The 18127-nt window shown below is 47.5% G+C and overlaps 1 protein-coding gene across 2 annotated transcripts; it reads right to left on the reverse strand.

Annotated features, from left to right (window-relative positions):
* Positions 1–903: 903 nt before the first annotated feature.
* Positions 904–17857, reverse strand: LPAR4 (lysophosphatidic acid receptor 4). 2 transcript variants are annotated; one of them, XM_030967707.1, is made up of 2 exons: positions 17510–17857; positions 904–7702 (listed from the first exon to the last, which is right to left on the reverse strand). In XM_030967707.1, the coding sequence occupies exon 2, from the start codon at positions 7547–7549 to the stop codon at positions 6503–6505; it is 1047 nt and encodes a 348-aa protein (XP_030823567.1). In that variant the 5' UTR covers positions 7550–7702; positions 17510–17857; the 3' UTR covers positions 904–6502. The 2 variants fall into 2 exon arrangements, with proteins under 2 accessions (XP_030823567.1, XP_030823568.1); XM_030967708.1 differs by lacking the exon at positions 17510–17857 and adding an exon at positions 16555–17110.
* Positions 17858–18127: the final 270 nt, after the last annotated feature.

Consider the following 18127-nt stretch of genomic DNA (forward strand, 5'->3'; position numbering starts at 1 on the left):
TTATAAATACCAAAATATTCCCTGGAGCTGCACAATCAACACTTGGCCCTGCTGGGTTATGGCCTGGGTTTGTCCCAGGCCTTATTTTGGGGGGTTTTCTTTAGTCCAGGTTTTCAGTGTGTAATGGGCAGTTACAGAGCAGCCAGAATTTATCATGTTGATAATGCCACAGTGCTACTCAAACAGGTTAATTTTTTTCTTTGTGTGACCTATGTAAAATTTGTAAATGATTTCCCAAGACTCTTTATCTATGCAGCAGGAGATCTGAGACACTTCTTTCACAGCACTTCCCTCAGCTCCCTAATGCAGCTAATATTGATTTAGGATATAAAATAACACCTCCCCTGGGGATCAGCTGCTAATTCAGTGTCATCCATGAGGTTCTCAGACTCCCTGAGTAAGATTTCAACCCTCCCTGGTGCTAAGAGGGTTTTTGTTCCATGGCACTTGCAGGGATAACACACAAGGCCAGCTTTGGAAGCAGCACAGCCCTTCCAGTGGTCAAAAGATGTTTTTAAGGTTAATTTTATTCTGCTAGCAGTGTGTCATCCTGTGCAGAAAAGATGAGAACTTGGGGAAATAAATTAAAATAGGTTCAGTGCAACTGCTTTGGTTTTTTCATGTGTTGTGGTCTTAGGAGTGATCTAGGGACTGAGTTCCAAGAAAGTATTCCATGACTGCAGAGGTGATTTGGGTTAATGATGGAAGAAATTGGGGGATTTGTACAAACCAAGAAAAAGGAAAGACCAGTTTCCATGCTGAGGGTTTCCAGGAAAATCTCTGTGTGTGCTGGATGTACCCAGGATTTGAGAGGGCTACAGAGAAAGTGAAATTTAAATATTATTCCAGCTAACACTGTGTATTTATGTAAGTCAGGGTAAATGAGAACACTCACACATTCTGTTTTTCCAGAAAAATCTTTCCTTTTTCATTATCCACACACATCCACAGAGATACAGAAAAGAGCAAACAGTGCAAAACATGGGCGTTGGTCACTTCTATACAATATTTACATTGCTCAAATCCCTCAGGCAGGGAAAAGCCAGCCCAGGGTTTTCTTAGGGACTGGACAGTTTTCTTGGAAAACATATGCCAAGTGATCCCAAAAAGAAACCACCCCACTCCTTGCTTGTCCCAGTGGTTTAGGGGTGTGAAGGTCCTGGTATTTTGCATGGAAATTAAATTTAAGAATTAAAATCAAGGACAGCCAGCAGTGTTAAATGTTAGTTTTATGTGATGTTAAAGTGTTAGTTTGAAGTGATGCTTTCCAGAGCAAAAAAACAGGAACAGCTCCATGTTTTGCTGTGAAATGTGAACATTTTATAGGGCTTAAAATCCCTGTCTTAAATCATGGAATGGTTTAAGCTGGAATTGGCCTTAAAGACCATGGGCAGGGACACCTCCCACTATCCCAGGTTTCTCCAAGCCCCATCCAGCCTGGCCTTGGACACTTCAGGGATTTCGCATTGGGCAGAATGAGCCTTTAACACACCCAGGTCCTGACAGAACAAACAGGAAAGGGAGAATATTCCCATGGCTGGATTCTGTACCCAGAGAAAAGGAGCTTTGACCACTCTTGTGGGAAGCAACGATGTTTTGGGCAATCTTCCTCACTTGCTTGAGCCTCCCACAAACCTGATTTTCTCCAAGCGGCATCTCCACGGCACAGAATTTCAGGGAGATACAGGAGATGTGTACAAATATCACAACAGGATGAGAGGGAATGGCCCCAAGTTGTGCCAGGGGAGGTTTAGATTGGATATCAGGAAAAATTCTTTCACAGAAAGGGTTGTCAAGCATTGAAACAGTGAAGTGGTGGAGTGTCCATCCCTGGAAGTGCTCAGAAAATGTCTGGATGTAGCACCTGGGGACATGGGTTTGTGGTGAACGTGGTGGAGCTGGGTTGATGGTTGGACTCGATGATCTTGGAGGTCTTTCAACATTAATTCCATGATTCTAGGGGTGATTTATGGTCCTTGGAGTGCCAGAGGGCACACACAGAACTCAGACCAGCCTGGGCTCTGGGGTCAGCCTAGGGGCAGCATTCAGAAATAAAAATTACAGCTTTCCTGGAATTACAGCAAAAACAAGGCTTGGGCAGCTAATCCATGGAGAACAACTCTGCCTCTTTCTTCAATTAATGCTGAGCACCAAAACCTGCTTAGTGAAGTGAGGGCTGCTTTGTTCCTGTTCCCAAATCCTGCCCCAGGAGCTCTGTGGACACAGCAAAGCTTTGGGGTGCTGAGGGCTCCCTGTGGCCAGCAGGTCCCACCACAGGACACTTACACAGGACAATGTCCTGCCTGTGGACAGCAAACCTTCCCACTGGGAATGGCATGGGGTATCTTGGGGAGCTCTGCAGGGCCACAGCTTTAGAGAAGGCTCTCAGAGGTGCTGTGTCTCTCTGGCACAGGGAAATTCCTTCTGGGTCATCCATGTGTTTTTCTGGGTCAGGAGTGGATCCTCCCTCCCTCATCCACAGAGAACAACCAAAAAAAACTTCCCAGGGTTAGTTTTAGAGGGATTTCAAGGCTGGATCGATGCAGGGAGCAGGGATAGGAGGAGCAGAGCCTGCCTGGCTGATGTGCACATGCAGCACAGGAACCTTCTCGCCCTTTGGCTCATCCAAGAGCTAATCCATGACTTTTATACGTGACTTGTGCTGCCTCTTTGCCCTTGTGGCTCACAGATGTGGCTCTGGGTAGTTTGCACTGATTGTGCAAAGCTGGTGGAGATTTGCACAAGATTTACCCAAGGCCTGGCACCTTTCATCCATTGTAGGGCCGTGGTGGCACCAAGAGGAGCTTCTTGGGACTGTAGAACAAAGCCCTGCTTCCCCCTGTGGATTGGCACAGAATTTCACCAGGTGTGGGCACCCCAGGGTGGGTTTGGGCTGGGCAGAGGGCCCAGGAGCCTTTTGGAGCTGCAGCTTTTCCAGCTGGGCAATGGGTTGCAAAGCTGGTGCGTGAATGTTGCAGGAGGACTGGGGAATAGGAACAGGGAGCTGGCTGGGAGCAAGGAAATCCATGATTAATGTTTGTTTAGGATCTCTGGGTCCTGTCTGAGCCTCTAAAGGCAGTGACTTTTAATTAAATTGATTTTGTTTTTAAACTTGAAGTTGTGGCGTTGTCTTTGCTGACAGCAGCCCTTTGTGGGGGGAGGAGCACTCAGCTGCCCCTCAGCCAGAAAAGCTGGGAATCCACTTTTCTGCCACCCTCTCCTCCCAGCTTGGCTTTGCTGACATCTGAAAAATGACTTTTCCTCTCTCTGAATGCATAATTGGTTATTTATCCACAAACCATGGAGTGTGTACTCAGTGTACCTGACCTAGAAAAGCCAGATTAGTCAAGACCTGTCCCAGCAGATGTGAGTGTCAGTCATCATGTGATCTCCATATAATTTATGAGGACTTAAATTACAAAATAATGGATCTTTTCAGTTGGCATTTTGGCACAGGATGATAGGATTACATTTTATGTGAGAATATCCACCGCAGCTCTTGCCCCATAAAACTGCAAACAGAAATTTGTAAGCATTGGCACTGGTTTGGTTCCCAAAAAGACACTCATTATGCTGGGATTACAGGCAGGCCATGGATGTGGGGCCTGGAGCTTGTCCAGTCCCAGGCAGTTCTTTCCCTTCTCTCTTTCACCATTTCCTTCAGAAGCCCAGACAGTGGTTTCTAGCCTGGATTTTTCTTTCTTCCCTTGGATTTTACCAGAAAAATCAGGTCTGTGGAGCTCACCCAGAGCAGAAGGTGTCTCAGGACTTTGGAAATGAGAGGTTCTGCAGCCACCAGACATGAGAACAGCCCTGTCCCACAAAGCTCCCAAACCCCACAAACTCTGGAATCACTTCTTGCTTTGCAAGAGTAAAGCAGCAGCTTTAAAATAAGATTTCCAAGCTGGCAGTTGGATGTTGCCTGCTGAGAACAAGCTGAGTGTAAACAGGTTTCTCATCTCTGTAAATCTGCATTAAGCAGGGCTTTTCCTCAGAGAAGAGCATTTTCTTATGTTCCAAATAATTTTCTTGCAAGTAGGAAGATGTTTTCAGGCACAGGGTGGGATTCTTGGGGCTGTCCTGTGCAGGGCCAGGAGTTGCACTTCCATGATCCTTGTGGGTCACTTCCAGCTCGGGATATTCTGTGGTTCTAAATGCACCCTTCCGTATTTTACTGAATCCTTCTTATTCTTGCTCCTTCTCTCACCCCTAGAAATGAAGTTCGTTAATGAATTCTTCCTGCTCTTTTTCCTTCCCTCTCTCATCCCTAAAAATGCAGCTTGTGTCTCATAAGTCCAGTTCCTGGCAGGGTTTGGGATGGGGGGCCCCATTTCTCACAGAGTTTGGGGTGTGTCAGAGCTGCTGATGGTTCTCTGCCATGGGATGAAGGATTTGCTCCTCAGGGAGAGCCCTGCCTGGCAAATCCCTCTCTTTCCTTTTGATCTGAAGGGAGCAACTTCTCTGAAATGCACACATTTCATGGCATGGGTTGAGATGGGCTGATCAGCCAAAGGAAATATGGATTTTAAAATTCCCTGTGAAGACTTTGGGTCCAGTAGGAAAGGGGCACAGGCAGGAAAAGTGACAAGGCACTGGTTAAATGGAAATTTTGCTGCTTCCTAAAGCCCAGCTCATCCCTTAGGCTGGAGGTAAACCTTTCCCAGCTGCTGATAAATTCCCTGTCACTGCCTATCCCTTGTCCTGCCACACTGACCTCATTCCACCAACTTTTGTCAACGATCTCTCCCTGTTTTCACATTCTTCTGCTCCAAAGTGCAATTGTCTGTGGGCTTAATCTCCAGAAAAGCTTCCCAGGCCAGAGCTGTGTGCAAGTTTCCAGTAAATATTGCTGTAACTCAGAGCTGAAATAGAATATTTTTGGCTGCTCTCATGCTCTCTGTGTATAATGAGTTGATCATATGCTTTTCTCCAATAACTGACATTTTAAGGCTGAAATAGAATCATTTTTGGGGTCTCTCAACCTTGGTTAGCCACTGACTTCTTTATTCAAAGTGAATGCAGTGCTAAATAAATATTCCCTTGGAAGCATTAACATTTTACAACTGAACTCTTCTCACACTTAAACCTCTGTTGCTTTAAATGATCACATTTGAGGTGCTGCTCTTGTATCTCACGAGGCTTCATCAGAGAGACTTAAAATAGAGTTGAGTGGAAAACATCTGCTCAATTAATAATTTGTCTCTTTTTTGGCAATAATTCCCTAAAAGTAGCTTTGCCATGGTAATGTAGATTGCTGAGCTAACAAGTTGTAACTTTATATTTTTTCAAATGAAATTGTTCTCCTCATTTCTGTTTCTTACACTTAAGCATGAACCAGCCTGGGAAGGGCTGTAGAGCTTCAAACACGAGCCAAGAGCTGGAGAAAGGAACCAGGTGGTAAAATGCAACACATACAAATAATTAATTTTCCATATATTTCTGTAATCTATAAAAAGAAAGGTAATAAATTAATTGGAAAACAAGACAATATTGCTGTAACCAGCTAAGAAAAGAGTGCAGCAAACTGGTTTTGGAGTTACCTTGAGGCCCTAAATACCCATTAAACAATCACAGATCCTCCTTTAATTGGGTGCTGTGACACTTCTTGTCCATATTTCGGTGGGATCAGCACTCCTGGGCCCTCGGCTGCCTCAGCTTCTGTATGGGAGCTTTGCCCTTGGAAGAACTCTGGGGTTTCAGGCCCTTCTCCTGCTGACTTTTCAGTCCAGCCCTTCCCAGAAATAGTCATAAAATCCCCTGGGATATAAAAACCCAGGTGCAACAAATCATTAATGAGCCCTTTACTCCTTCCCAGAGGTGGCATAAAAAATAATCAAATAAATTAAATGACAGCTTAATCTGATAAAAATGAAACTTCATCTTTCAAAACTGTAGTAATAATTATCTTTTTTTTCTTATTATCTTTTCTGTCACCAAGCCAGTCTTTTTGCCTAACTACTAAACAATTATTTACACTTCAAACCTCTCCATAAATTCCAGTCTCTAGGAAAACCAGGCTCTGCACTCTGGCAGTGGAGTAAGGAAAAGCCACAAGCTTTTATTATGCCTTTGTAAGCAAACATACATATTGTGGGAAGTTACTGAGTTAACATATGAGGATGCACCTGCAGAAGGCAGAAATATTGGCAGGAATCTCTAAAAAAATGAAATTTTTTCTTTCCCAACTGGTCCCATGTCAACTGCTGAGGGGGAAAATGCCAAATGTTGGCATCTTCTGGTTAAAGAAGCTGTTCTGCTCCCTCCTGAGTTGATGCATGTGTTGTAGCCTGTCCATAATCTCCAAAGGGAGATCCATTGAGATTTTCACACTTTGTGTTCACCTGTGGAACGTGATGGGACCATCCCAGTGCAAGGATCTGTCATCCCCCAGCAGCTTTTCTTCATTAACCCCATGTGTGAGCCCCCATTTTCTGGAGCTGCTCGTTGCCACGTGGTGTTAATCAGGAGTTAATGGGGGGTAACTCCCTGTGTAAACATCTCCCTAGAAATGGGATTCAGATGTGGGATCTCCTCCGTTGGTGATGGCCTGGTCACTGATCTCATCCTGCGGCGCCGGCAGCGCTGTCTTTGTGAGCGGCATCTCTGTCTTGAAGAGAGAATCCATTTTGATCTGGGTTTTGATGTTGAAGGACTTCTGGAAGGACTCGGAGGTGAAGTAGTAGATGAAGGGGTCGAAGCAGCAGTTGAGGGTGGCGATGCACAACGTGATGGGATACATGGTCCTGGCAAACCTCTCCAGGGAGCAGTTGGCGATGGCCTGGGAGCGCACGAGCGCGTACAGGAACAGGATGGAGTTGTAAGGGACAAAGCACACGACGAAAATGGCCACGTGCACGATGATCATCTTCAGCACCTTCTCCTTGTTCGTCCCAATCTGGGACAGGGTGGCCGGCTTCCGTAAAGTCCGGAGAACCAGCGAGGAGCACGTGAGGTTGAGCAGCAGAGGGATGATGAACCCCACCACCTCAATAAATATGGTGATCTTGGACAGGTAGGTTTTCCAGATCCTTTTGGAGAACCCTTCAAAACAGGTGGTGCTGGTGTTGGACACGTTGGTGGTGGAGAAGAGCGAGGCTGAAATTCCGCCGCTGAGGACCAGGATCCAAACACCGGCGCAGACAATGGCGGAATTCCTCCGGGTGCGGATGGTGCGGGAGCGGAAGGGATACACGATGGCCAGGAAGCGATCCACGCTGATGCAGGTCAGGAACAGCATGCTCCCGTAGATGTTGGTGAGGAATGCCGTGCCCGAGATCTTGCACAGGCTGTCCCCAAAGGGCCAGTGCCTGTTGAAGTTGTAGAAAATCTTAAAGGGCAAAGTGAAGACAAAAAGCAAGTCTGAAACTGCCAGGTTGGTCATGAAAATGGCTGTCTCACTCCGCATCTTCATCCGGAAGAGGAAGACGAAGAGGGAGGCGCAGTTTGTGATCAAGCCAAGGATGAAGACCACGCTGTACACGGCTCCATACAGGTTGTACTTGAAGGAATCATCTGTCAGGCAGGTATGGTTGTTGCTGTGGTTTCCCATGCCAAGTCTGGGATGGGTTTCCAAAGGCCTTCAAAGTCTACTTCAGTGACATCCATAAAATAAGGCAGGGAGCTCGTCCCTTCCCGAAGGAACACATTCCAGGCAGGTGGCTGGACTCCTTCCTACCACATCTCCCTCATGAATCCCTTCATCCTAAAGGAGAGAGAGAGAACTGCCATCAGTCCTGAACCAAAGTGGCTGTGCAAGAGAAATTCCCAAATTAATGGATGTGCAAACAAGAGCAGGAATTAGTTTTCAAGCGAGTCTTTACAAATTCTGCTAGTATTGAGTTTCTTCCCAGTTGGAGATGGAATTTACTGAATTTGGCCTTTCCTTTTCTTCCACCCATCCCTCATCCTCCTGTTTGAAGGAGAGTGATTGTTCTGAGCAATCAGGTCTATGGAAGGTGTCCCTGTCCATGGCAGGGGTTGGAACAAGAGGGGCTTTAAGGTCCTTTCCAACCCAAACAATTCTGTGATAATTCCAACATTCCCCTTGGAAAGGTTTTTCTTTAAAATCTGAGATGGAATTGGCCCAGTATGTTTGGAAAGAAATTGAACAGAATGAAGCATCTGAAATTTTGCCCTAAACCTGTAACAGAGGAGAAAAGCAGAAAGTTGTAGTGTTTGCTTTAAACTGTGCACAAAGGTGAGTTCTATGGATTTTCAAACTTTTTTGATGCAAAAGTATTAAAAAATCCCACCAAAATCTATGATAAAGAAGAGCTGCTTTGCCTTTTTTCCTAATTGAAAATAGGAGCATCCTTATGCATGTTTTCCAAAGTGGAAAACTGTTGAAGCTCAGAAATATTTACCAAAAACACTTCCCAAAGCCATATTTCCCTTTTTTTCCCCGCTTAAAAATGTCTGCAAATATGGTATTACTTCCAAAAGAAATTTTTTTGCAAGTGTAAAACTTTCCCAAGAAAGATTCCTCTAAGCTCTACCAACAGCTGCTTACTCTTGTAAGACTGTCCCAACTCAACAAGCTTTGGAGACATGTGAAGTGAGCATGTTTTTACTTGGACATAGGTGCTTCCTGAACTCCCTGGATCATCTCTCCTGGCTATTTTAAGTATTTTTAATGCCTGTGAGAATAATCCCTTGGAAAGTCTCCTCTAGAAAAGTCCCTCTGGAGCAAGGAGGGTTTGTGAGTTGGATCATGAGCTCAGCACTTCTTGGAAATGTGGAGCAAAGTTGGGTCATGAAGGGAAAGACCTTTTCCTTACAAACTCCAGCCAACCAAATAAGAACTAGTTTGGAATCTCCCTGTAATCTAAGAAATTTAGGAGCTACAACCGGGAGTAATTTGGAGGCGAAACCCTTGTGAAGAGTGGGATCCTTTCCAGGGTGAACCCCTGACAGAGGAGTTTCAGCTCCAAACCTGTTACTGAGTTGTGTTAAAGGTTGCAATGGCAACATATAAACAAATAAAACGGAAAACAAATCATGGCTTGGAGACAATTGGGGATGCAGATTATCAAAATGAGATGTTTTCTGTATGTGTTCCTCCTGGGAGTTCTCGCATGCGAGCTGTCAGCCTTGCTGGTAAAGTGGCAAGTGTTGGGAAAGCTGGGATAGCCACGGCTTTGCTGGGGGAAAAGGGCAAGTTCCTCATCTGGGAATGCCTGGAGAACCACAGGCTTCCCAAAATCTGGTGCTGTGACCCTGGGAGCAGGCAGCACCTCACCTTTGCACCTGGCAAAGTAGCAAGACAGGAGGATGCCCAGATCTACCTTCCCAGATGACTTAATTCTTTGGACATCCAAAAAGATGAATTGGAACTTGGAGGCCTCTCCTGTGGAGATGTTTTTCCTACTAAATTCATGGTTAAATGAATTTATTGGAAAACAAGCTAAAAAACCAAAAAAACCATTTAAATTTATGGGAAGGACAGGAGTAAAATCTCAAATGTGGGATTGAACTCACTTTCTTTGGATCTGTGGTAAAAGGAAAAAAGGAAAGGTCTTGCCTGAAAGTTCAAATGCCTTTAAACACGAGCTAAATTGGATTGGAAAGCTCACATGACCTCCAACGGGAATAGCTGAGCCTTGGCTTAACCTTCAGCCTAAAGCATTAAATCCTTGTCTTGGAGCTCCCTCCCAGTGCAGACATCCCTGTTATCTCCATCAGCAGTTTGTGTTTATGCTGGAATGTGACTCCCTGGCTGTGTGAACCCCAGGTGTTCCACACTCTCCTGGTCCAGGGTCCACCCTGGGGAGATCTCAGAGGGATTGGGTGTCCTTGGGAACCTCACACAGCCTGGGAGCCCAGTGGAAACCCCACTTTCCAACCTGGCCTGGATTTTGGCAGGTCCTCAAGACCCAGGTTTGAAAGGTGCCTTTGGAACTCTCACCTTTGCTCCTGACCGAGTGCTGCCAGCAGCCTGACCCAGATACTCCTCACACAAGAAAAAGGATGCTCCATCACCCGACTCTTTTCTCCCTGCTCTGCTCCAGACAGCCCCAAGGTCAAATCCCATTTTTTTTTTCCAGTGTCTAATCTCTGGGAATTGCCTGCCAGCAATTGTCTAGTTAACTTATGGGCTTTAAAATGCAGCCTGCCTTGTTTACCTATGGAACCCTGAGGTGTTTAAACAAGCTGACAAGTGGCTTTGAAACCCAGCCATGTGCTTTAAATTCTGTAGGACGAGTCCACAGATTGAGTTTTCCAAGTGTAAAATTCCCTTTCCTTCCTTTCCACTATGGATTAAAGCAGTGGGATGCTCCTCATGGACACCACAGTCACCACTGCTGTTGCCTTGCTGGGAAAAAGTAAAGCAATACATTTTTTAAAAACTGAGCAAATATTGGATGACAAAGTAGGGTTTTTTTTCTATTTCAGGCAGGGCAAAGCTTTAAATCCTATATTTCAACTGGGGCCCAGGCCAGGAGGGGATGAATGTTATGGAATAAACCCCCTGTTTAGTGTGATAAAATTCAGAATATTCTCTCTCCTAGCAAGAATGGTTCCAGCAAACCTCCAGCCATCCCTCAGAAAACCCTGTAATTCAGAGTGAGGCTCAGCAGAGTAGCTCCAGGCTTTGCTCTTTTATAGTAAAAATATCCCATCCTCCATGGACTGAAAAGAGAGGAAAACTTGGTGTTACTTCCTATGGTGCCTGAGTATCCTGTTTACAACTCCTGTATTTCCTCCTCCCAGCACCCCAAGACACCTCCAAACTGCCAGACTGCAGCTCCATCCAGAGGAGCTGTTTGTTAGAACAGGAATTACTGCAGGAAAAAAACAACTTTAAAAGCAGCCCTGTCATTCCATTATCCCATTGTTCCTGCTCCACACTGATCCCGTTCTCCACATGTGCAGCAAGCTGAGGTCAGGAAAACACCAGCATGAGGTTTGGGGCTGGCATTTTTGGCATCATCACATTTTCTTTTAGTCATGTGAGATGTCAGATGAGTGGAACTTGATCAGTCTGGACGTGAAGGACACCCTGAGCGTTCATTTGAACTCTGGCTTTGGGAGCTCTGGCACAGCCCTGATGGGAAAACCTCCCAGGGCTGAAGGATCTTTGCTGGATTATCATGGTGTGTACTCAGGTTATCTCTTAAATCTTGAGAAACAAATGTTTATAGGTAGAGAAGGCAAAACCTGCAGGACAGTGGGGTTTGGGGAGGTTTCTCTGGGTTTTCTCCCAGGTTATGGTGCCACTCCTTGTGTTTTGATAGGGTCTCAGCCCCCAGCCCTGGAAATAAATAGGGATTTTCCTGGGGCACAGCAAGAGCTTTATTTCTGCCTTCTCCTGACAAGAAGTCCATTCACTCCAGGGTTTGCAGCTCCCTGCTCCTCACCCCATTGCTACAACACCTGTGGGATGAGTAACTTACTCCCACCATGGAGCTCAGGGTTACAGCTGTATAACAAACTCAACTCTGCAGCTTCTTGGCGTTTATTTCCTTCCTTTGTTCCACTTTCATTAGGCAGAAGGTACAAATAAGGTTTTTTTTTTGTGGGGAGATGTTTGGGGATTTGGCAGATTTTTGCAGAGATGATAATTCTGTTTAAGTCTGTAGGGCTTGGGTTCTTTCAGACTGGTGACTATAGATAAAATAAGATTAAACTGCAATTGTTTGAATAGATAAAATCAAAACTAATTTATATTTTTAAAAAAACAAAACTTTCTTCTATCTGAAAAACTCAACATCTCAGTTCCTGCAATGAAATTTCCACTTACTTCTACTTTCTTTTTTCAGTAAAAGTTGGTTTTGCTCAGGGAGAGCTCTGAGAATGTGAACTGGCAGCAGCTTTAAGAACAAACCTCCAGTCTGGGGCAATCTGGTGGCTGATTTTTCCCTGTTGGAGGCTGCCAGGGCAGGAGCTGGTGCTGCACAGCTATGCTGCCTCGGTTTTCCCAGCAGTGTGGATTTATGAAAGCTGGAGCAGGTGATGCAGGATGTGGCTCCTCCAGAGAAAGGTGTAGGGATGGGAAACAGCTTGGGACACCAATTTTGGGGTTGGGCTCAGCTCGATGAGTGCCTGCGAGTGCTCAGATTCCCAGTTCTCTTCCCGGGTGCGGTGGGAGCAGGGGAAGGCCGGGATTAGAGGGTGGGAAGCGGAGCAGCTGCCTGTAAACAAAGCTCCATTGACGATCCCGAGCGCTGGGAAGGAGAAACGCTTTAATCTCTTTCATTTCCTAATCCTAAGTGATGTATTGGAGAACAGTGGGGAAAGAGCAGACGCAAGTGGGACTTTGAAGTCCACGGAGGTTTGTGGAGCTTCAAAGGGCCATTCTTGCCCGGTTTATCGGAGTGAATGCCCGGCCGGTATGCCGGGGAATGGGGACGTTTGCGGGTGATTAGCCTAAAAAACAGGGCAGGAAGGCTCTTATTCATGGCTTTGACACTTATTGTGCTCAGTGTCACCGGACCTGGCAGTCCCCAGCCCTTGCTGCGGGTGCGACATCACCTCCGGTACCTGTGGGAAGCTGGGGTTGGGAGGGACTCGCTTCAGTCAGGTTTCAGCAGATGGTTTTTCAGAGAAAAACCCCAAACTTGGGGGGCTTGGGGAGGCATCGCCTCTCACTGGGCCGGAGGGAGCGCAGGGATGGGGTGGCAGCGGCTGCTGTCCCCTGGTCTGGGCTGGCCTTGGCTCCTGGGGACCCTCGCACCCCCTCCAAGCTCAGCATCTCCTTTCTGTTGTGCACCAATGCAGCAGGACCCCGATTCAATTCTTCTCCAGGATGGAGCAGGGAAGGAAACCTGAGCCTCTCAGCCCGAACCCTAAAGGCGCTCTCCTTCTCTCTTCCCTATTTTTTTTGTTTTTAATTGCTGAGCACCGCCGTTGTCTCCTCACTGTCCTCTGAGACTTACAAAGCATTTCCTGCTCGCGGTGCCTTCTCTGGGCTGTATCTGTTTTGGATTGAGCTAATTAAAATGTTTCCTTCAGAAGAGATTCGCGAACTGCCTTACCCCATATTCAGCCACTGATCCTCAGGGCATGACTCTCCTTTTGTTTGCACCGAGAATGTCTCTCTCCATTTACATCATCCTTTAACCCTTGGCGTGCTCTGCCTCTCCCCATCCCCAGCAGCCTCCAGAGGGGCTGGGCCGCCGCCAGGAAACGATGGGATTCACCCCCAAACTTCTCGGCGAAGTTTGCATTATTTAACACTTGTAAGAGCGGCTTTTTGCCCGGCCTTTGGTGCTGGAGGAGTGAGGGAATGCTGCTTGTTTGGAGCCCCAGGGATTGCTGGATAATGGCAGTGCTGGATTCAATAGAGAAGATTTAGATGCAAAGAAAAGCTGATGAAGTGCTGAAAAGCAAAGTTACCCTGTCTGACCAGGTTGTTTTCACCTAGGAATAATGTTTGTGGTAGAGGTTGCCGTGTCCTTGATGTAGCTCTGGTTCATTACAAAGTGTGGCTGAGGAAAAAAAAAAAAAAAAAAAAACATAAAAAAATAAGAGACTCCTGTTCCCCTGAGCCACTGGGGACTCCAACAACAGGCCTGGGTTTATTTGCTCACAGCTCCAAAAGGTTCCCAGTCAGCAGCCTGCCCAACAAGCTGCCTTTCTTTGCTTTCCCTCACACAATTTCCAGTGGTTCCTCAGCCATTCCTTGGCTTTTGGGCTTCTTGTTGCCTTTCCTCAGCTCCTCTGAGCCACGTGGAGCCCTCCTGCCACCCCATCCTTATCTCCACATCCCGTTGGGCTGGATCCTCTGCGCTCCCTTTGCTGAAATGGGAGAGCTGAACTTTCTCCCCCCATTATCAGAAGCTATGGACTTTTCTTGCCTTGCCTTGCACCAAGAAGGTGCCAGCACAGCAGCACAAACACCAATTCCACCTTGGCAGGGTGGCCTGGCTGGAGGGGCTGCCTGGATTCCTTTGGGTGCTGGGCCGGTCCATCCATGGGGCTGGACAAAATCCGTGTTTGGGACCTTGAGGGATCTGTGCCCTGCATTTATTTACTGTCACATGTTGATCTAACAGGGCTTTATTCTCTCAAATGGCCTTATCCTGAGGGGAAATTTTGAGGACTGTAGAATCCCAAGATGGTTTGGGTTGGAAGGGAACTTAAAGCCCATCCTGTTCAATCCCTGCCATGAACAGAGACACCTTCTACCTCCAAGCCTTGTCCAACCTGGATGTTTTCTGTAAAGTAGTAAAATAACTAAGAAATTACTCCACAATGCAGAAATATCCAATCTCAGCTATCCAGCAAAGCTTCTGCAGTGAAGCTTCTTAGAAATCAGATTTCTAATTATAAGATGAGGGCAAGGCAATGATATTTCGGCATCGTGCAAGAGCTGGATGCTGCTTTTCCTGCTAAATATGGTTATATCCATCTGTAAAACATGCTGGGGAGGAAGAGGCTGAGTTGTCTGCAGGTTCAAGAAAGGAAAATGGGAATATTATGAGAGGAAAAGAAGAGGTCTGTTGTGGCTGTGGATTTATAGCATCACAGGGTCTCACAGCCTGATGAGCTCATGTTTTGACCAGAGAAAGGATCTGCTCTGCTGCCAGAACACACCTTTGTCTCAGGGCTCAGGGACTGATGAATGTCCCTTAATTTCACTTGCCAAGATAAAGAGATCTTCCTTTTCCTACCAACCAAACACATCACAAATAATCCAGCAAATTTTCCTGCAGCCAGGGTCAGCTCAGGCTGGTCTGGCTCTGGAGCAGGGTGGATCTTTACCCCTTTTATGGGGCCGAACTGGGAGCTGATGCAGGAGGAAGCCTTGCAGAGCCACTGTCTGCTCTGGGAATAAAGAGCTCCTCTTTTCAGGGAGAGAATTTCCCTTCTGTGGAAAGTGGTGGCTCCCCTTCCCCGGGACTAAATCGGATCCTTATTTAGGGAGGAGAAGCAACGTGTGGAGGAGCAGAGTGAGGCTCTGCATGCAGGCTTGACCTGGAAAGACCTGCTAAGGGTGGCTGAGTGCTCCAGGAGCCATCCCCACCCAGTCCTGCCGGCTCCTTTGGGATCCTGGAGCACCACTCCAGCCACACAGCCCTGACCAGTAACACCCAGACATCAGGAAATATCAAAATCCCAGCTATGCTGTAAGCAGGGCGAGGGGCAGTGGCACGGATGGATCCACCCAGATAGCTCCAAGTGCCACAGTGACAGAATCCCAAATGGCTTTGCCATGTCCCCTCCAACAGTGCACCCTGTCCCCAGGATCTGGCCCAAGCTCTGGATAAAACTTTAAATTCCTGCTCCTGTGCTCCAGCCATGAGGTCACTGCTGGAGGACTGACCCATCTTCCAGCTGGGAGAGCATCCTCTCCCTGCCCAGGGAATGTTTCCATCCCTCCTCCTCAGCAACCCCAGGTGCAGCTTTGCAGTTTTGGGCCTCATTGCAATGCCCTAAATGAAGCTGAGTGCAGAACTGGGGCATTTCTTGTGTTTGTCTGTGTGGAGCTGAGCTCCTGACCCTGGAATTTGGAAGACATCGATTTTTATCAGTTGAGGAGGATTCTCATTTTTAGCCTCAAAGGATTCCAGCGAAATGTTTGTTCAGCCTCCTCTCCCACCCCCTTCCTCCCTCCTCTGTGTTTCAGGACTTTCGTTTAAAATGCAGAGGCTTTGAACCCCCCAAAGTACCAGGGTTTCCTGCCTGTTGTGTTTTTAGGGAATGCTCCTAAGAGCAAGAAGATGGAAAAGTACTACAAGGGGGGAATGTCCTTATCACCGAGCTGTGAACTTTGCACTTCCCATCCTCTGGATTTGACTGTTCTGTTCCTATAGAGCAGCAATACAAAAACCACACACAATTGTCTCGTCTCAAACAATGATTTGGGAATGTCATTAAAACCTCCAAACTTTTCCTGCAAATTGTTCTGCCATGTGCTTATACTGTGTTAAATCCTCTCTCCTCCAAACAGCCAAATCTTTAAATGATGTTGTTCATCATTCATTTTACTTCAGACACTCGTTTTTTTAGAGCTGTCTTTGAATTTTTCTTATTGAATTTTGCAGCTTTAAAGGAGTAGATGCCAACGCGATAAATGAATTTTTTTAAGTTTTCAGTATAATATTTATAACTTAATTCCTAATATTTTTGTATAATTTGTGGAAAACAGTCCTCCACTAAACGAAGATGAATGCCACATTTCTATCCAACCCATTATAAGCCTAAAGTGTCTTTATGACACTGACTTGAAGTACAAAAGGAAGCTGTAACCAAGCGATTACAAACACACAACAAACAAGAAAACAGAAAACTCCTAAACTTGTCACCTGCAGTGCCACAACGAGAATCTCGATGGCAATGGAGAATTGCGCTGGGAGTCAGAACCATTTCCATGCAATCTGGAGGAGCAGCTCGCACGGGAATTACTTTCCCAAAACTTGGAGTTTATCTTTCTGCCTTTAAACAGCCCCAGCCGCGGCAGGGCTGGAGCAGGAGGAAGGGGAAACCACCGCGGATCTCCAGCGAAACCCGGCGGGATTCATCCCCCACATCCATCCCAGCCTCCAGAACCCCCGCCCGGAGCTGCCATGAAATCCGGCCGCTTTTCCTGCCTCGGGAAAGGGGGGAACTTACCGGGACCGCCGCCATTCCCAGGGCTCGGGGCTTCCAGGGGATCCCTCCCTGACAGTCCTTTGTGTCCCGGGGACACGAACCGCGTAATTCCCACGCGGGAATCCCACTTTGTCCAAGTTCAGCCGCTCATCCTCAAACTCCGCGCTGGGTGGCAGCTGCCCGGCCTTTGTTCCGAGCGGGATCGGGGCTGCCGAGCGCTGCTGCCATCGCGTCTTGGGAAAACGGGACGCAAGAATGGGCCCAATGTCTGGGCAGGGGCTGTGGGCAGGGGGAACTCCTGGAGGTCTCCATAGGAAACGCTTTCCATTGGGCAGGGATGTGTTATTAGCGCCGCAGCCCGCCCCGCCCCGGGTCTCCGCTGGGTCCCTCTCGCGGGGCTCTATCCATGGATTCCCTTCCAGAGCCTCTCCCAGCTCGGAATTAGCAGCTTAAGGACAGCCCGACAATGAGCAGCGCGGATTTCCTGAGCAATTAGCCGGGGGACCCAGCCTGGGAGAGTGTGCCCGATGGGAACGAGCAGGGAAAAGCTGCTCAAAGCTCGGATTTTCCTTCCCGCGGCCGTAATTGTTTTGCCTTCCAATTAAAAAAAAAAAAAAAAAAGTGAGGAGCAGAGGGGGGAGCTGAGAATCGGGAGAGCACTGGGTAAGATTAGGAAACTGCAGAGCAAAGTTGGCCGTGGAAATAAAATAGCAAATATTTCCCTGGGCAGATTTAGAAAGGCGCTGTTTGTTAGGCTGGGGGTTGTTGTTTTGTTTTAAATCTTCTCAGAGGAGCTGACTGGAACAGTCTGAGCTCTTGCCCTGAATCGCTGGATTCCTGCTGGAAAGCCGCTCAGCTTTCCTTCTCCAGGGCCATAATTACAGATACTCAGAGAAGCGTGGCTGCGTCTGCCTGGGAGCTGCCCCGCGGTGAATCTGCCCTCTGCCTAAAAACGGCTTCTTTTCCCCCCTCTTACCTTCGATATCAGCCCTTCAGGTAGGGACGAGACTCTTCTGGCAGCAGCAGCAAGGCGGCGGATGGTTCATTTTATTCCCTTTTCAGCCCTCTCTGCTTCCATCGGGCTGAAACACCGGGGCTGCTGCTAAAGCCCAGCCTCCCCCCTAACGCGTCTCGCTCGCATTGTGTTTGTCTCTCCTCTTCCTCCGCTCTCCTTGGCTCTCCCCACAGGCAGCCAAGGCCAGTAAACAACTCATTGTGAAGCTGCGAGGGATGTAATTCCTTGGGCTGGTGGCCACCGTGGCTGAGTCGCCTCTGCAGCGCACCCGGCTGCTGGCAGGGGCTTTTATCCCTCCATGCAAATAACTTCCTGAATATCTCATGTAACAGCCCGGCAGCTCCGGGCTGCTCAGCCCCGGCCTCTGCGAGCCCCCGGTGCAACGAAACGCAAAAACAGGAGCGTGGATTCGGAGCGAGAGCGCTGGCGGGGCAGATGTTTCCTGCTCCCGACGGGCAAAGGTCCGTTTCATTGGTTTGGTAAAAACAGAGGCAGAAAATGTGGGGGAATGGTGGCGGCGTGGCCAAAGGCATCGCTGTCCCTGAGTGTGGGGCTGGCAGAAGGCTCAGGATGGAAAAC

This window comes from Camarhynchus parvulus, chromosome 4A (genome assembly GCF_901933205.1).
Source record: "Camarhynchus parvulus chromosome 4A, STF_HiC, whole genome shotgun sequence".
Taxonomy (NCBI): Eukaryota; Metazoa; Chordata; class Aves; order Passeriformes; family Thraupidae; genus Camarhynchus; species Camarhynchus parvulus.